Here is a 19,447-nt window from a genome sequence, read left to right on the forward strand (position 1 = left end):
GTCGTCTCGCTCCCATGCCGGTGGCATGTAAAATGCACCATTTGAGCGTGATCGTTTCCAGCTTCGCCTTACTGGCACTTGTGCCAGTGACATGTGAACAAAATATTGGACTGACTCCTGTGCAGGTGGCACATAAAAAAACACCATTTTGAGCGTGGCTGTTGCCACTATCGCTGGACTGGCCCTCATGCTGGTGGCACATAAAAAACACCCATTATACTCTCAGAGTGGTTGGCGTTAGGAAGGGCATCCAGCTGTAGAAATTCTGCCAAATCGGATTGGAGTCTGGTGTAGCCATCCACTTTGCCAGTCCCCAGTCAAATCGTCCAACCCATTCTAGCATAGAAAGCAGACGTTAAATGATGAAGATGATGATGATTACAAAATGAAAACTGTTCAATTGTTGAGCAAAGATATATAATAGTAAGGTGTTGTTAATCATATTGGTAAGCTCTTATGAATGAAGCTTAAATTTTTGTAATGAACGGAATCTAAAAGGAAGATATGGGTACTTATTCTCAAAGATGAAAGTAATATTTTAAAATGACGAGGAGATTTTAAAAATGATGGAAATGATGCTTACATCAACATATACTGAACAGGGTTCTATTTCAATGTCTTCTCTTTGATCAGCGAAGCATGAAGATGCCAGGAACTCCTGAGTAAACTTAGTTTTGTGTAAAGATAATCCATTAAGGCCAACAAATTCATTATTTATATTAGAATCAAAATTTCCACAGAGACCTTGAACCTAGATTAAGATTAAAAAAAAAAAACATACGAATATAAAACTCATGAGATTATATATTAGAATACATTCAGGTGGAAAAGATAAGAACATGAAAACATTAACTGGTAATGAAAACAACATAACATGGATATCCATAACATGGATAAGAGGGATATTTTAGTTCTATACAAACATTTAGAACATTCTATGAGTTTACAAGCATTTCCCCTTTTGATATTGAGACCAAAATTTCATGAAATGTAGACATGAAATATCAAAAAGGGCTTGCATAAAAAAACAAAACAAAACAAACTATTGACAAAAATTAGGCATAGCTCTGTGTTTGGCAAGCTTCCTTCCGAACTATGAAATCTTGGGTTCAGTCCTACTGTGTGGTACTGTGAACAAGTGTCTTCTACAAAGCCCTAGGCTGATCAAAGCCTTGTAAGTGAATTTGGTAGATGGAAACTGAAAGAAGCAGACAAAACCCAACAAGGCAGAAATATTCATCCAACATTCTCACTATTGCTGTTGGAGGATCCTCATCCATTACTCATATAATTATGTGTTTTTAAACACATTGTATCCATGAAATATATTATTCTTGGATGAATACCACAGTTAATTTGCCTTTCACGATGTATGTGTATTAAGTATGATACACAGATGGCTATTTTAATCTAATACTGCTTCTGTGGCATATAAAAAATAAAAAAAAACAGAAAAATAATAGCATAAACCACAAGACATGAAACATATTCTTAACCTTGATACTTATTGGTAAAACATTTTATATCTAGCTATAACACACTTGACTCACACAAATTATCCTCTTCATATTATGATAAAGATACAAAGATGATGTTAAATACAAACTTGTTACCAGTTCTAGAATTTATTACTTTAATTTTGAAAAAGGCTTATACCCAAGGTTTTTTGCATGGCTTAAGAAACCAGACAGATTGATTCATTAACATTCCTTTCAAGCTATTGCAAGTTGGTGGCTGGAAGAAAGACATATGTAGAGAGGGGATTCTCATGGTTCCAGGTTCATTCCCACTGCGTGGCACCTTGGGCAAGTGTCTTCTACTATAGCCTCGGGCCGACCAAAACCTTGTGAATGGATTTGGTAGACAGAAACTGAAAGAAGCCCGTCGTATATATGTATATATATATATATATATATATATATATATATATATATATATATATATATATATATATATATATATTGTTGTACTTGGGGATTGTCATATTGCCAGTTTATATATATATATATGTATATATATGTGTGTGTGTGCGTGTGCGTGTGTGTGTGTGTGTGTGTGTGTGTGTGTATGTGTGTGTGTATGTGTATATGTTTGTGTGTCTGTGTTTGTCCCCCCAACATCGCTTGACAACCGATGCTGGTGTGTTTACGTCCACCATAACTTAGCGGTTCGGCAAAAGAGACTGAGAGAATAAGTACTAGGCATCCAAAGAATAAGTCCTGGGGTCGATTTGCTCGACTAAAGGCGGTGCTCCAGCAAGCATGACCACAGTCAAATGACTGAAACAAGTAAAAGAGTAAAAGAGTAAATGAATATAGAAATCTGCAATAAATGGATTATTTGCTAGAACTATATTGTGTTTTCTTACCTTTTTCCTAAAACTTGACTGAAATTTCATGTAAATCTCTTCTCCAGGATTGTACATAATATTGAAATCTGGTCCATCAATGACATAAAAGAGAGAGGACGCTTTCATTATGGAAATAATTTTACCCATGTAATTCAGTTTTGGATTGTAGTCTCCATTGATATAAAGGCCATGCTGGGTAATTTTAGCAGTAATATCTTGTATATCAATACGAAGAGAAACTGAACAATTGAATATGCTTAGAAATGGTTTCATACATGAAGTAAATTCCAAAGACACTTTCAGAATATTATTTCTAGCTTTTGTCTGAAAAAAAAAAAAGTCCAGCATTAGAGACAACAAACAAATACATATATATATATATATATATATATATATATATATATATATATATATATATATATATAAATATATAGTTTTAAGGAAAAGAACCAAGGTCTATGAACTCATCGATGAAAATTCACTGTCACATATAGAAAAATTAATAATTAAAAGCACAATAAATAAGTATAATATAATACAATATAATACATTTCCTGTATTTAATTCAAATATGAAAGTGAAAGTTGAAATATATGTTTTTTTGTTACCTGAACAAGGGTATATGCACAAGCCACAGGTTCTAGAGTATAGGTGAGTTTGTCAAATGTTACAATAGTGTTACGTCCCAATATAGTACAAGTTGATGGGCATTTTCTTTCTTCACAAGTCCACTTCCCCTTATAACACATGCTGCAAAAGTAAATGATAAAGTGCACTGTTCTCCATTTAAGCATTTTAATATCATTTTATGCAAACGAAATGGAAGACGATATCTTAGTATCACTTGTAGTAGAGAACTGGTGTGAAGAAATCAGAAAACTATTTTGAAAAGTAGAATATGGGAAATAATGAAATAGCTGCTGATTAGACAGTAGGCGTTGTTCTATGATAACCATTTATGTCTTAATGAGATTGTTAGCAGACAGAAATGGATATAAAGTTATTTCTTAAAGCTAAGAGATGAGGTAAAAATTTAAGTTTCATTATAACAAAAAAATGCAGATAGAAAATTTAATTGATGAAATCCTGGTGATTCCTGAGTGTTTAATCTATAATCTCCTGCTTGCCTACCATGCTTGTGTCATTGTGTACCATGTGACAATGCAATTGTGATACATATTCTACTGAGAAAAGTTAGCTAAGAAACTGAAGAAGCCATTATTTTTTAAATGCTAATAAGAACCATCTGGAACAGTATTGCTCAAATTTGTTTCAGTTACTGCTCTTTTTGTTTTATACTCTTACTCTTTTACTTGTTTCAGTCATTTGACTGCACCCATGCTGGAGCACCGCCTTTATAGCCGACCAAATCGACCCCAGAGTTTATTCTTTGTAAGCCTAGTACTTATTCTATCAGTTTCTTTTGCTGGACCGCTAAGTTACGGGGACACAAACACACCAGCATCGGTTGTCAAGCGATGCTGGGCAGACAAACAAACACACACACACACACACATATATGATGGACTTCTTTCAGTTTCTGTCTACCAAATCCACTCACAAGACTTTGGTTGGCCCGAGGCTATTGGAGAAGACAGTTGCCCAAGGTGCCACGCAGTGAGACTGAACCCGGGACCATGTGGTTGGTAAGCAAGCTACTTACCCCACAGCCACTCCTGCACCTTTATCTTTATCTTTTCTTTTACTTGTTTCAGTCATTAGACTGTGGCCATGCTGGGGCACCACCTTGAAGTTTTAGTCGAATAAATCGAACCCAGGACTTATTTTCTAAGCCTGGTACTTATCCTATTGGTCTCTTACTAAAACTTCCATTGGCCTCTTATTATGATTCAATGCTTCCTTTACAACGTATGTACATATCAACCCAAGGTAAATTAATTCCAGGTACTAGCTTGTCATAAGACTACTTACCAAAGTATAATCTTACTATGTGCTAATATTTGTCATCCTTACATAGTAATCCAACCATTAATATGTGGCTTTAGTCAAACTCAGACATATATTCTCAGTGTTTTATATATGCTCAGTATCTAACAGATATATAGAAATAATTAGTAGAAAGGGAACGAATTAAATTAAATATTTTTAAAAGAAATAAACCCACTACCAGCATTCCTTACCCAGGGAATGGTAGCATTTTTGTGATGTAGTAATAAAATAAATAATCAGACTATGGATGACTAAATTACAACAGGTATATAGCCCATTCTTTGTATTATAGTGCATTGTTGTACCATTGAAAACTTTTTATTCTTTACAGACAATACACAAAACTTCAAGCGAACTACAATACTCTCCTAAATGACATTAGAAATCTTGCAACCTGAAATACAGCAAATTGTCTTGGCTACAATGCTAGTTTGACATGAAGCTGGTATGGAATTTATTGATAAATGAAGAATTTAATTTTTTGTGTTTAACTGCACTTGACCATTGTACATAATGTTAGTTAGTTGGCACTCCGTCGCTTACGACGTTGAGGGTTCCAGTTGATCCGATCATCGGAACAGCCTGTTCGTGAAATTAACGTGCAAGTGGCTGAGCACTCCACAGACACGTGTACCCTTGGGGATATTCAGCGTGACACAGTGTGACAAGGCTGACCCTTTGAATTACAGGCACAAAAGAAACAGGAAGAAAGAGTGAGAGAAAGTTGTGGTGGAAGAGTACAGCAGGGTTCACCACCATCCCCTGCCGGAGCCTCGTGGAGCTTTAGGTGTTTTCGCTCAATAAACACTCACAACGCCCGGTCTGAGAATCGAAACCGCGATCCTATGACCGCGAGTCCGCTGCCCTAACCACTGGGCCATTGCGCCTCCACTGTACATAATTTAGAGATAAGAAATTGTATATCATGTGCAATAGTAAAATACCGAAAACAACAAAAAATATACCATTTTCTTCTACTTAATTGATACCGAACATTATGTAAAAAATGCAGTTTCTCAACTATTGAATATATTTTTAGAATCAGAAAATGATCCAACAAAATGCAAGACTCATTGCACATAAAGCATTGCCTTCTGAGCTGGTAGAAGTGGATTCATGTCAAAGAGTAATGATCTATGAGACTGCTATCTAGGTAATATCATCCATAGACAGATGAAACAATACCACAATAAATGTTGCATATCAATGTCCAAGTTCTACTATACTACAGGGAACCATACAACAGAGATTCCTCCTCCTCCTCCTCCTCCTCCTATGCATTCCTATCAAGCCCAGTTAAGGAGGTGTGACAATGGAGATGACTCTGTATCTATGAAAATCCATAGTGCATTTCAGAATATTACATACCATAAGCATTGTATAGAATTATTCTTTAGATGTATTATCAATACTTTCTGTTTGTAAATAGTCTGTATAAATATTTACAGCTTGGATCCTATTTAGCTTGCTAGATGTCAATAAAACAATAAATTTCATAAGGAAAATTAATAAGAACCAAAATGCTTAGAAAATGAAGATTTGTTTTTTACCAAAGATTACATTCCATTTTGACTTGAGATTTGGCTGGAAATTTCTTCCCTTCATATTCACAAGGACAATCTTGTAGATCAATACACTTTCCATTTTCATAGATTTTATTTTCAGGACAATGGCATCCAGGAGTGCAGAAGAAATTGCATGCAGAAATCTCTTTTCCTAAAACACTGGCACATGTTTTGGGACATGGTGGGGCACAATCACTGTATACCATGCCAAAAAGACATTCTTGTCCTAAGAAATATAAATTGTAGTCAGCTTATGCTAATTTATTCATAAAAAAACAAAACAAAACAAACTGGTAGAATAATGTAAACAACACTCAAAACAACACCAAAGCTGGTATAATGATAAAATGACATCATGTATTAAATATGGAAACCATAATTGACATAAAACAGAATTTGGAAAGCATCATCATCATCATCATCATTTAGCATCCATTTTCCATGCTGGCATGGGTTAGAACAATGCTTCTCACCTGGGATCCATATGGTCCCTCAGTGTCCATATAAAATTTTTTTTGAGCCCATGCAACGAAATAGCAAACTGGGGATCCAGAAGAGAATTTGAAGGGCCTCTGTAAAAGTTTTGCTTCAAATGTATGCATTGGTATGTATTGTAAGAAACAGCCACGTTTCTTTCTCTAACATTTTACATCAGTTCAACCTACACAAGTTAATGTGTGAAAAACAAAATAGGAATTCTAGAAGATGTTTCTATAAGACTACTGTTTAAACATCGAATGGTAATGGGGGTCCACCAGAATAAAATGGTTGAGAACCCCTGGGTTAGACAGTTTAACTGGGACTGTTAAACCAGAGAGCCATACCAGGCTCAAGTCTCATTCGCCTCCAGTCTCATTCGGCTCCAGTCTCATTTGGCTCCTGTCTCATTCGGCTCCAGTCTCATTCGGCTCCAGTCTCATTTGGCTCCTGTCTCATTCGGCTCCAGTCTCATTCTATGGCTGGATGCTCTTCCTAACACCAACCACTCCAAGAGTCTAAGGCAGTGGTTCCCAACCTGGGGTCTGCGGACCTCTGGTGGTTCACAAAGGTAGTACTGGGGACCCATGAACAGAATTCAAAATTTCGTATATATATAATATATATATATATACCAGGGATGTGCCATCTAGGTAGGCAAGGTAGGCACTGCCTACCTTGAATAAAATAGATCGATAGCAACATTTCCCTTTTATGGCAAAATATGCTCCTAATTCAATAAAATGATGAAGGTTACTCTGATTACTATGTATAAAATGCAAGATATTTGATTTTTTGTAGATTATGTAAGCATAATTCGCCCCTGCCTTTCAATCTCAGTATTTGAGCTATGCATAGCAATGCTGTAATACAGTGTGTTGTATACATTCCTACAACACCATTTTCTTTACATGTTATAAAGGCAGAAGTAAATCTACCTTCAACTCATTTGTGTGCCTGTGTTTCACTTATTTTTTTGAGTGTTTTACTACATAAAAAGTCACCAACAGCCTACCCTGAGTAATTACTGACAGCACATGCCTGATCTCTCTCTCTCTCTCTCTCTCTCTCTCTCTCACTCTCTCTCTCTCTCTCTCTCTCTCTCTCTATATATATATATATATATATATATATACATAAGGATAAACATATTAAAAGGGGTCTGTGGGAAAACTCATTTAGACAAAAGGGGTGGAAACCATTGTGAAAAGGTCAGGAACCACTGATCTAGTGGGTGCTTTTTTATGAGTCACTGGCACGGGTGCCTTTTATGTGTTACCAGCATGGGATCATCATCTTCATTTAGCATCCGCTTTCCATGCCGGGAATGGGTTAGACAGCATCTTTTGTTATCACAAGTAGACTTATTTTTGGTGTGGAGGAAATGGACAGTGATGGTAGCCATGAAAGGTTCAATGGGGCCAGTGAGATCAATGACCCCTGCAAGTAGTGAGATCAACACTGTTCGTGTTTCTTATGAATAATTGCAAGTTGACAAGTGCAGAAAATGGATATTGGCAATGGGGAAGAATTCTAGATAGCCAAAGTTTGCTTCCCAACCACATTTCTGGGTTCAGTCCCACTCCATGATACCTTGGGCAAGTGTTTTCTACTATAGGTTGTGCAGTGAGTAAAACAGATACTAAATAGTGAGGATTATTTGAAATTGATAATCATTGGGCATTTTCAAAGGGTTTTCTAAATCTCACTAAAAATATGAATATTGAACAAGCAATACTCACTACAAGGTGTATTAAGCCTCCAGTTTGGCACCGGAGAGCCAAATGATAAGCATTCAAAGGAAATCTCTGCCATTGCAGTACAAGCTGCTTGATATGATTCTTCTTTGGTTCCAGCTGCTCTCACAGAATTGTAACAATGGTACTTGAGCATTGGATTTGTAATCTAATTGAATAAAATAATATAATCGAATCAGAATAATTAATTTTGAATACAGCAGTATTCTTACATCATTTAATTTTTATTTCTTACATCATTTAATTCATATTTAACATGATTATCTATAATATATCATTTCAAAATAACATACAATTCAAATTTGAATATAAATTTTGTAGGAATATAACTTGAGAGTCAATTTTCATAGCTCATTCAACAATAGACATTCATAGCTTGACAACAGAAAATATAATTTTATTCTAATTTTATTGATATTTAGAATGAAACACTGTTAATAATTGAGAATATTTAAAAATTATTATTGATACTGCTTTTCCCACCCCAAAATTATACTATAATATTTAGCTAACTTTTTTTTATAAAACTGTGGAACTAAATTCTCATTATATTTTTGACGTTCTAAAAAATCATAAAGATTGGGAGAAAAAAGAAGAATGAAACAAACACAGCAATCATAGATTAGCAAATATATATATATATATATATATATATATATATATATATATATACATACATATATATAAAGAACTTCCTTTTATGTTTGAAAACACAAAGATATAAAAAGCTTTTTGTAAGTATTATTTTTACATCTACTTCAAATAGAAAAATCTAGCCCTTTGCTCTAAGTTTAATAATGCAAACTTTGTTACGCATTTTCTCCTCTGTTCTTTGATAAAATAGATTTCTATCACTTCAGACTGTAGCATTTAGAGTTAGAAAAGCTCTGCTATAAATATTTCCTTTTAATAACACTGCGAAAGATTAATATTTCAAAACACATTATTTAAGCTACTCTGGAAATGAAATAATAAAAAAACAAAATACAAAAATGTTTTTTGCCTTTTGAAGTTCTGTATATTTTGTAAATTCACATTTATTGCAATAGATTGCCAGTTTGCAGGATTTAACAATATTTATTTGGCCAAATATTGCTTTCAGTAAATCATTCAAAATATGATTGCTAACAAATTTATTCTAAGGTAATTTATCACTAAATATTATTGAATATTTAAAATATAGATAAATAAAAACAACTTATTTATGATATATTTTTTTCCCAAATTTTTTAGGGTTACAATTAATGCAGTATTATGTTACTATAATAAGCTTCATTAATTTAATACTAAAAGCTTATGAGAGCTGCAAGCAAAAAAAAAAAAAAAAAATTAAAATGACTAATACTACATTTTCTGTACTGGAAAATTGCTTACAGTCATGTTTTGATACTGCTTAGATTAAATATTGTAACAATAGCTTTATTAAATAAAATCATTTAATAAAAGACTTTGTTACTTTGCAGTAGTGAAAATCATATCTCTTATATGGAAATGAATGAGTCCTTCTAATGCTACAAACAAAATTAATTTTAAGTGACAGATCATGATGAAGCCAGGAGGAGATGATGAACGGTGGTTTGGCCACCTCTGCTAAGCCACCAATGGTGGCATGTTACAGTTTAGCAGTGAAACATCCAGTGATTATTGGATACCATAGAATGACATTAGTTTCTCCTGGTCAAAACTCGATTCACTTTGGTGAGTTGAAAAAAAGCACCTTTTTGCAGGTGTTATCAATAACATATTAACGATATCTTTCCTAAATAAAACTACTTAGTAAAAATTTTGACCATTTGCAGTGGTGACAATCATATCACTCCTATGGAAATGAATGAGTCCTTCTAACGCTCCAAACAACATAAATTATAGGTGGTGGGCCTTGATATTTTAGCTGTATAACGTTTTACAAATTGAAAAGAATATTGGTGTTTAGATTGTTTAATTACATACCAAAAGTGGACACTTGTCAAACAGTGAGGCCAAAAGACAGATACTGTTAGCTTCTGGAAATCTGCTATCCATTTCAGAAGAAAACTTATTGGTGAGACACTGGAAATATATGACCGAGTTACATTTGTATAATTATATGATGTAACTAATAAAGAATCATAAAAATATAATTATTGTAAATCCATTCTGTAAATAATAATTCTGTTATTTACACAAGGCAAGTATTTTTGTTAGGAGAGAAGTGGTACTGTTTTTCCATGCCAAATCAGACTGGAACCTGGTGCAGCTGTTATGCTTGCCAGCTCTGGTCAAAGCATTCGATCTATGGCAGCATGGAAAGCAGATGTTAAATGATGATGATGGTGGTGGTGGCGGTGGTGGTGATGGGTGTAGAGGAAGGAAGAAGGGCAACGACCTTTGTAGGATTTCTGAGATTGGTGAGATTGATGGCATTAATGTTATTTTTCAACTGTTGCAAGTTGATATCAGCTGAAAGGACATGAGCAGGGAGGAGAACCAAGGAAGCTGATATAATGGGGGAAGAAGGACAAAGTGTAGTACTTAGTGCAGAACTTGAGGTGAGGTTGCACACATAGTAAGCATAATGGGTGAATTGGGAGTGCTGGAGGTGGAGGACAAGCTTGTTCCAAGAAATAGAAGCTATCATAGGAGAGAGAGAGGGGCAGAGGGAGGGAGGGAAAAAGAGAAGAGAGAGATAGAGAGGGGCAGAGGGAGGGAAAAGAGAAGAGAGAGAGGAGCAGAGGGAGGGAAAAGAGAAGAGAGAGAGGGAGAAACAAAGGGGAGAGAAAGAGTGAAAGAGTGAGAGGGAGAGGAGGCAATAAACCTGTGGGCATGAGGCTTGAATATGTCTGAGTAATTTTATTCTAATAATTCATGTGATTTTTCTCTGGATGTAGTCCAGGGTGCACTTTCATGTGCATGTGTGTGCATGTACACACGCATACACACACGCATGCACACACACACACAGCCACCTACGCAAGGACTGATAAAATATAATAGGAAACAAGGTAGACGAGGAAAATGTGTCACCCCCGAATTTTTCGAAGATATCGGGGGCAAAGTTTGGGTACGAGGCTGTGTGCACCCGTAATTGACAAGATCTAAAAATGGCGAAATGCACCTGGCTTTATGCTAACAGTGGTCGGGACGATATTTCGTTTTCTTCCTATAGAGTGTGTTTAACACACTACGTCTATAAAAGATTTTATCTCGGACAAAGACCTTAGAATCTTGCCTGTTAATGGCGTATCTACATTATATATGATGTAAGGAAGGTTATCTTAATTTAATGCTGCTTCAATTGCGTACGACGGATTTTTATTCAGCCTGGTGACACATACAACGCCCGGTCTGGGAATCGAAACCGCGAACCTCCGACCGCGAGTACGCTGCCCTAACCACTGGGCCATTGCGCCTCCACGTTTTGCATTTATAATAAAACAAATATATACAAATTATAAAAATAAAAAAAATATACAGTACAATACTGTTTCTACTTCACGGATTTTCGCCTATCGCGGGTTTTTTTGGAACGTAATACCCGCGATAGTCGAGGGATTACCGTATAGAGATATTACACGAACTCAACGCAGATATAGTCGAATCCAATAACAATGGAAATGCGAGTGTTTCATAGTATAAAAAGTATGCAATAAAATAATACCTTGTATGGGGGTGTTATGTAAGCCTCAACAAATTCCTCAAAATCCTTCAGGTAAACGCCGTCTGGCCTTTTAAAATCATCTATAAAATATTTGGTAAGAGAATTATTAATATCATATAATTCTGCATATCCGCCTTCATCTATTATACAATTGATAATTGCATTATGAGTTCCGAAGGCAGAAATCTCTTCAGGGCCAAAATCGACATATTCATCTTTACATCCTAATAGATTGGGTTTTCATTATAGACTAAGATAGCAGCATACGTTTTTTTTTGTGTGTGTGAGTGTGTGTTAGAATATTCGCCTTTAAGCTTAATTGTCACACATCCACACACACAGAGAAAGAAGACACATACGACAATTAAGAGATTTCTACCTTCGGAACTCATAATGCAATTTTTAATTTTATAATAAATGAAGGCGAATATTGAAACGATCGTAGGCATTATGTAATCGACAGTTATGTACATAAATTGATTTTGCTGTATTCAAACTCTCCGTTTTCTTTATATTATACTACTATATATATACATACAAACACACATATATATATACATATATGTGTGTGTGTGTGTGCGTGCGCGGACGTGTGTGTTAGGCTTTGGCTCTTCAGGTGTATGTGAGTTGGGTCCTTAGAGCATTCTAGTTGTTTACACTAATTCGCAATAGTTTTGAAGCGGAGTTTTGGAAGTAACACGTGGCTGTAAACTTTTTCCGACAATTTCTTCAACTTCATGTTTTAAACATCACTTACAACTCGATAAAATAGTTTTAAACCATTTCTAGTTTCATGTTGATAGATTTATGACTTCACCACACTATTTCTTCATCTCACTAAACCCATCACATCTAAATTTACATATTTCTGAAAGTGGCTTCCCCCTCTTGAACTGTACACACCATTTCTTATTTGAATTTTTATCTTTCCGATGGTGACCTTTCCCATGTATTTAATTGCTTTCCTAAATAAATATATACTCTCCTTTAAAGGATCTGAGAAATCTATAAGATGATGTACAAGCACTCAGCTCTAAATATACCGCATTTTATAACAGAAACAGCTGTAAGGTAATAAAGTTGATTACGTAACTCCTGTTCCTTTGCCGTTTTGTTAATTTTATATTACTCTCTGCACTCGCCTAACGTTTTATTCTCAGGGATATGTACATCGAGTGCTAACAACATGGTATTAGCCACGCTATGGCTAAAGGAAATCGTAAAATATGTTTACGTACATAGATTTGTTAATATGCATAGGTGGGAATATGTATCTATGTAAGTATACACGAATGTTGATGAACCATGCTTGTGACCACTTAAGCAAAATGGGTATTTTCATATTGTTTCTTGTTGATATTATGGCTAGTCAACAGGAATTTTTGAATAAAACATCCCTTACCTGAAAATCAGTTAAAGGTTGGTGACAGGAGCAGCATCCAGTCATGAATCTTGCTTCAAATAACTTCCCAGTCCAATGCATGCGAGCATGTAAAATGGGCTTTAAACATACACGTACACACACGCAAACACACACATACACACATACACACTAAACACACACTCTCTCGTGTGCGTGCACGTTGTGAGAGCATGTGTGTATGGTTGTATATGCATGTACACACAAACACGCTCTCTCTATCTCCCTCACAAACACGCACATATAAATATTATGGAGATAGGGTTAAAATTCAAGCTGTGTCTTCTGCTTATACGAGTATTCCAAATCCGTATGTATTATTTGCTTCCCTGTCTGAACAGTTTCTAATAGGGGATAGGTTACATGTTCCTACTACATGTACAAGTTTGTAACTCCTATTAGCAAATGAAACATGTGTATTGGTGAATAAATAATACCAATACATTTTCCAATCTTCTATTTTGATATACATACATAAATACATACATCACCCACACACCCACACCCACACACACCCACCCACCCACCCACACACACACACACACACACATGTATGTATGTATGTATGTATGTATGTATGTATATATATATATATATATATATATATATAATAAATATATATATATATATGTATATATATATATATATATATATATATATATATATATATATATATATATATGTATGTATGTATTAATAATGATAAGGAGAAGGGAGAGTTTTATTTTTCTCATTCATAATTTTATTTAACAGTTATCTGCATATATATATTCCATCTTCCGTCTTTCATTTGCCAAATATATATATATGCATACACATGTACACATATGCATACGTACATGCATACATACGCACATACACACACATGCATGCATACATACATACATACATAATCACACATACATACACACACGTGTGCATATATGTGTATATATATATACATATATATATATATATATATATATATATATATATATAAATTTTAAAAACTGATACTTACTGGAAGGGTTTTTATCATAGTCTCCACATAGACCTTTCAACTTAAGATCACCAAGTAATATCTCATTAGGTGTTATTTGAATAAATAATTTCTCGTCCATCAAAATTTTAATTGGTATTGTTGAAATCTCTATTGCCATATACTCATTGTGTTTATAGACAAAAACATCTGAAATAGTTAACCATCAATTCTCATTTCAAACGCCAACAAATCAATAGAACATGAAAAAAAAAAAAAAATTGAGAATATAATGATACAGTATATTAAATATGAATCTAGATGTAAAACAGCGGTAGATGAATACTGAACGATGTTGTGATATTTAAAACAAAATGACACATTTAAATGTGTAGAAATTCCCTGTAGAGAATTAAATATTTATTGATTTTTCAACTTTGTAATGTCTTCTAAATTCTATCTAAGTTTGGTGTTTTTGAAACCTTGCTTTCTGGTAAGAAGTTTGCTTCACAACCACATGTGTTCCGCGTTCATTGTCACTGCGTGAAACCTTGGGCAAGTATCTTTTACTATAGCTTTGATCCGACCCAAGATTTAAGAGTGGATTTGGTAGACGGAAACTGAAAGAGGCCATCGTATATATGTATATATATATATATATATATATATATATATATATATATGTGTGTGTGTGTGTGTGTGTGTGTGTGTGTGTATCTTTGTGTTTGTTCCCCACTGCCGCTTGGCAACCGGCGTTGGTACGTTTACTTCCCCGTAAAAGAGCGGTTCAACAAAGATATCGGTGGAATAGAAGCTCAAAAAAAGTACTGGGGTTGATTCGTTCGACAAAATTTCTTCAAAGCGGCGCTCCAGCCTGGCCGCAATCTAATGACTGAAACAACTACCAGATAAAAGTCACACGTCTTCAATCTATGTTCCATTATTTTCCTATTTGTTGGTGACAGATTGTGCATCTGCTCGACCAGCAGAATTCCGACAAGCACATCTACCCTTAATGCAATCCTCGGGTCAAATCATTGTGCACAATGTGACATAGGTGCAGGCATTTGCAATCATATGGTTTCGACTTCAGTACCACAGTATGGTACCTAGGGTAAAGGGTCCTCTGCTAAAGCCCCGGGCTGGGCAATGGCAGTGAGTTTAGTAGACGGAAACTGATAGAAGCCAGTCGTATATATATATATATATATATATATATATATATATATATATATATATATATATATATATATATATATATATATATATATATATATATATATATATATACCAGTATTATAACCCGACTTCATTCGGATCTATTCGGGCTACATTTTAAAGATGTGGAATTTTGCCCTAGAGGCCACGCCTTTCAATTGAGCAAACTCAAAATTGCCATGCAAACTCCACATAGGTGCGCAAATTTTCAGGTCAATCCGACCACATTTACTAACACTTTTTCCCTGCAGAACTGCTTGTGAGACAACGTCCACCTTTTCACAAATATATATGTATATATATATATATATAAAGTGTAGTATATTGCCACTTAAGTGTGGCTGACCCCTAGGGGTGGATGTTACTGTTGCTTTTAGCCCCAGGAGGACATCTCCTCCAACTGGCTTATCGACACACGACTGTGTCCTGTTTGCCAAGGGAAGTTATCCCCTCACCACGATCTGCAGCACGAACGGATCCGGATTTCAGGGTTATTTCCCTTCATCGGCGTTCGATAGCTACTGACCTTGGTGAGAGAGACAAAAACCTGGCAATCTTATATCTACTTTTCCAGTGAAATTCTTCACTGATATCGAAAAGGTGAAAACAAGCAATGTTAATTCTCTAAATGAAGTATTAACAGTAACTGCACGAAAAAGTGTAGTATATTGCCACTTAAGTGTGGCTGACCCCTAGGGGTGGATGTTACTGTTGCTTTTAGCCCCAGGAGGACATCTCCTCCAGCTGGCTTATCGACACACGACTGTGTCCTGTTTGCCAAGGGAAGTTATCCCTCTCACCACGATCTGCAGCACGAACGGATCCGGATTTCAGGGTTATTTCCCTTCGTCGGCGTTCGATAGCTACTGACCTTGGTGAGAGAGACAAAAACCTGGCAATCTTATATCTACTTTTCCAGTGAAATTCTTCACTTTATCGTGCAGTTACTGTTAATACTTCATTTAGAGAATTAACATTGCTTGTTTTCACCTTTTCGATATCAGTGAAGAATTTCACTGGAAAAGTAGATATAAGATTGCCAGGTTTTCGTCTCTCTCTCACCAAGGTCAGTAGCTATCGAACGCCGACGAAGGGAAATAACCCTGAAATCCGGATCCGTTCGTGCTGCAGATCGTGGTGAGAGGGATAACTTCCCTTGGCAAACAGGACACAGTCGTGTGTCGATAAGCCAGCTGGAGGAGATGTCCTCCTGGGGCTAAAAGCAACAGTAACATCCACCCCTAAGGGTCAGCCACACTTAAGTGGCAATATACTACACTTTATCGTGCAGTTACTGTTAATACTTCATTTAGAGAATTAACATTGCTTATATATATATATATATATATATATATATATATATATATATATATATATTATGAGAGGTAATGATGTCAAGAAGACCTAAAGGTATCAGGTATTGCTGAGTAAGTGCTATGGACAGACTAACACAATATAACATATATTAAAAATTATATTAAAACTATGTAAAGTGTGTGCATTTTCCTTCTTTAATTTCGTATATACATACATATATATATATATATATATATATATATATATATATATATATATATATATATATATATATATATATATGCGTGTGTGTATGTATATCTATCTATATATATATATAGTTTGTGTTGTAAATTATCTTATTTTAGACAGTTTGGAGTCTGTGGGTGTATGGTCAAGCTTGTTGGGATCATGGTTCAATAATGTGTTGAAACTCAGTCTAAGAATACGTTTATTCGCAGAAATATCATATTTGAAGGCGATAGAAGAAAGGCCTATTGTAAATATAGTGCAAGAGACAGAAATGTGAAATGTGGAATGTAAGGTCAATAATTTTGGTTTCAATTTAGCGATTATTCATGAAAAAATTTCAGATTTATCAGATCATTAGCTATGGAGAATTTAGCAACTTAGGTTAGAAAGTTCTTTGAAAGAACAGATATATTTTAAAGCTTTATCATTCTTTTAAATGATTTTAAAGTGATGGTCTTTGATAAAGTGATACAGATTCTGGGAAATTTTTAATACCAGTTATATATATTCACTAAATATCTAATGTTTTATCCTTATTTTCATCACGTTTTACTACTCTGTGCAATGTAGACAACTTCATATGTGAAAATGTAAAAGGTGGTTAAAAAAAGTGATGACAAACCATCTTTGACTTCTCCTTTCAAAAAATCCATAGCATAACCATTAAGGCTGACAGTGAAACCTTCCGCTATCAAGATTTTCTCTTCAAACTTTATTGTCAAAGACTTTAAAGAATCGAAAGATAAAAAAAGTCAATGCATTTGAAAGACGTGAATAAATTAAATATAAGTAAAACAAAAGGAATCCTAAAACCATGTTACCGATACTGATTGAGTCTTAAACAGTTTCCTCTGTGGAGCTGTTTGGAAAGTCATCATAGTTGACAAATGATGAGTAAGAAGACAGGCAATGTTAGCTGAGATCCTTTCAACAAATGACCACGAGGAAGATGTTGACGAGGTGGCTGTATGATGGCCGAAGGTGTTTTTCATTTAACTTGATCTGTGGTATATACTTTTGTAAATGTTACAATTTCACCAGTAAGCGGAGGTTGGTGACTTTTTTTTTCCACCATTTATTATAAACGGTAATATTTGCTGGTACTTTTGCGTGGCAGCTATGTAATTAAGATATAGCTGCATTGTTAAGATTTTTGGTCGTGTAAGAGATATGGAGAAATATGCCTTTAAAGAGATGAAGTTACCAGAGATAGCATAAAGATGCAAAGACCTACCAATGCGTAAAAGACTGAAATTTAACTGAGTTTTTATCATTAAAAAGAAAACATGAAAAACAAAAATATCTTACTTTTCGGCATGAAAGTTTTGATTGACAGTTTAGTATTGTGAGAGTTATGATCCATTCCTTGCCATATTCCAGCAAGTTGTAGGTGCAGACATCAGATTGTAAGGGGAAAAAATTACCATCAAAGGTCTTCATAAATTGAGTTCCGGTCAATCGACAACTTGGATCAATCTGTAGAGTCCTATTAAGTGTTTTAAAATCTAAAAGTATATGTAAAGTCACTTTATTAATCCCAGATTGAAATATGTACGAAAATATCCCTATAATTAACTATACAAGTAAATCTATTTTGCTATAATCTCTCATCACATTGTTATATGATTACCATGCTTTTTTTAGAGATTAAATATTTTTCGATTAAACGAATATTATTTAAAGAGGAGACAATGGGGACTGAATGCAATTCGCCCCACACCATATATATATATATATATTTATATATATATATATATATATATATATATATATATATATATATATATATATATATGTGTTGTTGTACTTGGGGATGGTCATATTGCCAGTTTAGCCAATAAAAACACACGCACTGTATATTTGGTGTTAATTTGCTTCAGCTTTATATTACATTAATCTTAATCTTATTTCGGCCAGAGTTCTTTCGTCACACTTCTGTGACCTCATCAGTGGTCCTTTGTTTCCTTCTTTCTTATGTGTGTCTCACCTTGCTAACTATCAGCCATTTTGTATTTGACAAAATACAAAATGGCTGATATATATATATATATATATATATATATATATGTATCATGCCATTCATCTCAACCATTAATTGACAATAGCTTCTGATTTGTCGGTTAAGTACATTTTTGTTTCAATATTCTTTTTAAGTCTAGGCGGCGAGCTGGCAGAAACGTTAGCACGTGGGGCAAAATGCTTTGCGGTATTTCATCTGTCTTTATGTTCAAATTCCGCCGAGGTCGACTTAGCATTTGATTCTTTCGGGGTCGATAAATTAAGAACCAATTGCGTATTGGGGTCGATCTAATCGACTGGCACCCTTCCCCCAAAATGTCGGGCCTTGTACTTAGAGTAGAAAAGAATATTCTTTTTATGTCTGTTACTGAAATTTAAGAAAGTCAAACAATTTGAGATAGAATTTAACGGAAAACATACGTTGCACTCACAAAAATAACTTTGATAAAGTTGGTTATAAAACATATATTTAGGGCTAATAGAAATAACAAGTAAATAAGATTGATAAAATGACTGTTTGAACAAATCAAAGAATAAATTTAGAAATG

At 34.6% G+C, this 19,447-nt stretch overlaps 1 protein-coding gene across 1 annotated transcript in view; it reads right to left on the reverse strand.

Moving 5' to 3' along the window:
* Positions 1–19,447, reverse strand: part of LOC128247133 (uncharacterized) — a 102,175-nt gene that overhangs the window by 71,488 nt on the left and 11,240 nt on the right. Inside the window, exons 6-15 of the mRNA XM_089348304.1 lie at positions 18,189–18,385; positions 17,503–17,605; positions 14,157–14,324; positions 11,737–11,816; positions 10,050–10,148; positions 8,085–8,247; positions 5,851–6,091; positions 2,959–3,100; positions 2,369–2,674; positions 584–751 (exon numbers count right to left, since the gene is read on the reverse strand). Coding sequence (XP_089204430.1) covers positions 584–751; positions 2,369–2,674; positions 2,959–3,100; positions 5,851–6,091; positions 8,085–8,247; positions 10,050–10,148; positions 11,737–11,816; positions 14,157–14,324; positions 17,503–17,605; positions 18,189–18,385 — 1,667 coding nt within the window. The remainder of the gene's footprint in view (positions 1–583; positions 752–2,368; positions 2,675–2,958; positions 3,101–5,850; positions 6,092–8,084; positions 8,248–10,049; positions 10,149–11,736; positions 11,817–14,156; positions 14,325–17,502; positions 17,606–18,188; positions 18,386–19,447) is intronic.

This window comes from Octopus bimaculoides, chromosome 2, assembly GCF_046866305.1.
Source record: "Octopus bimaculoides isolate indiv1 chromosome 2, ASM4686630v1, whole genome shotgun sequence".
Taxonomy (NCBI): domain Eukaryota; kingdom Metazoa; phylum Mollusca; class Cephalopoda; order Octopoda; family Octopodidae; genus Octopus; species Octopus bimaculoides.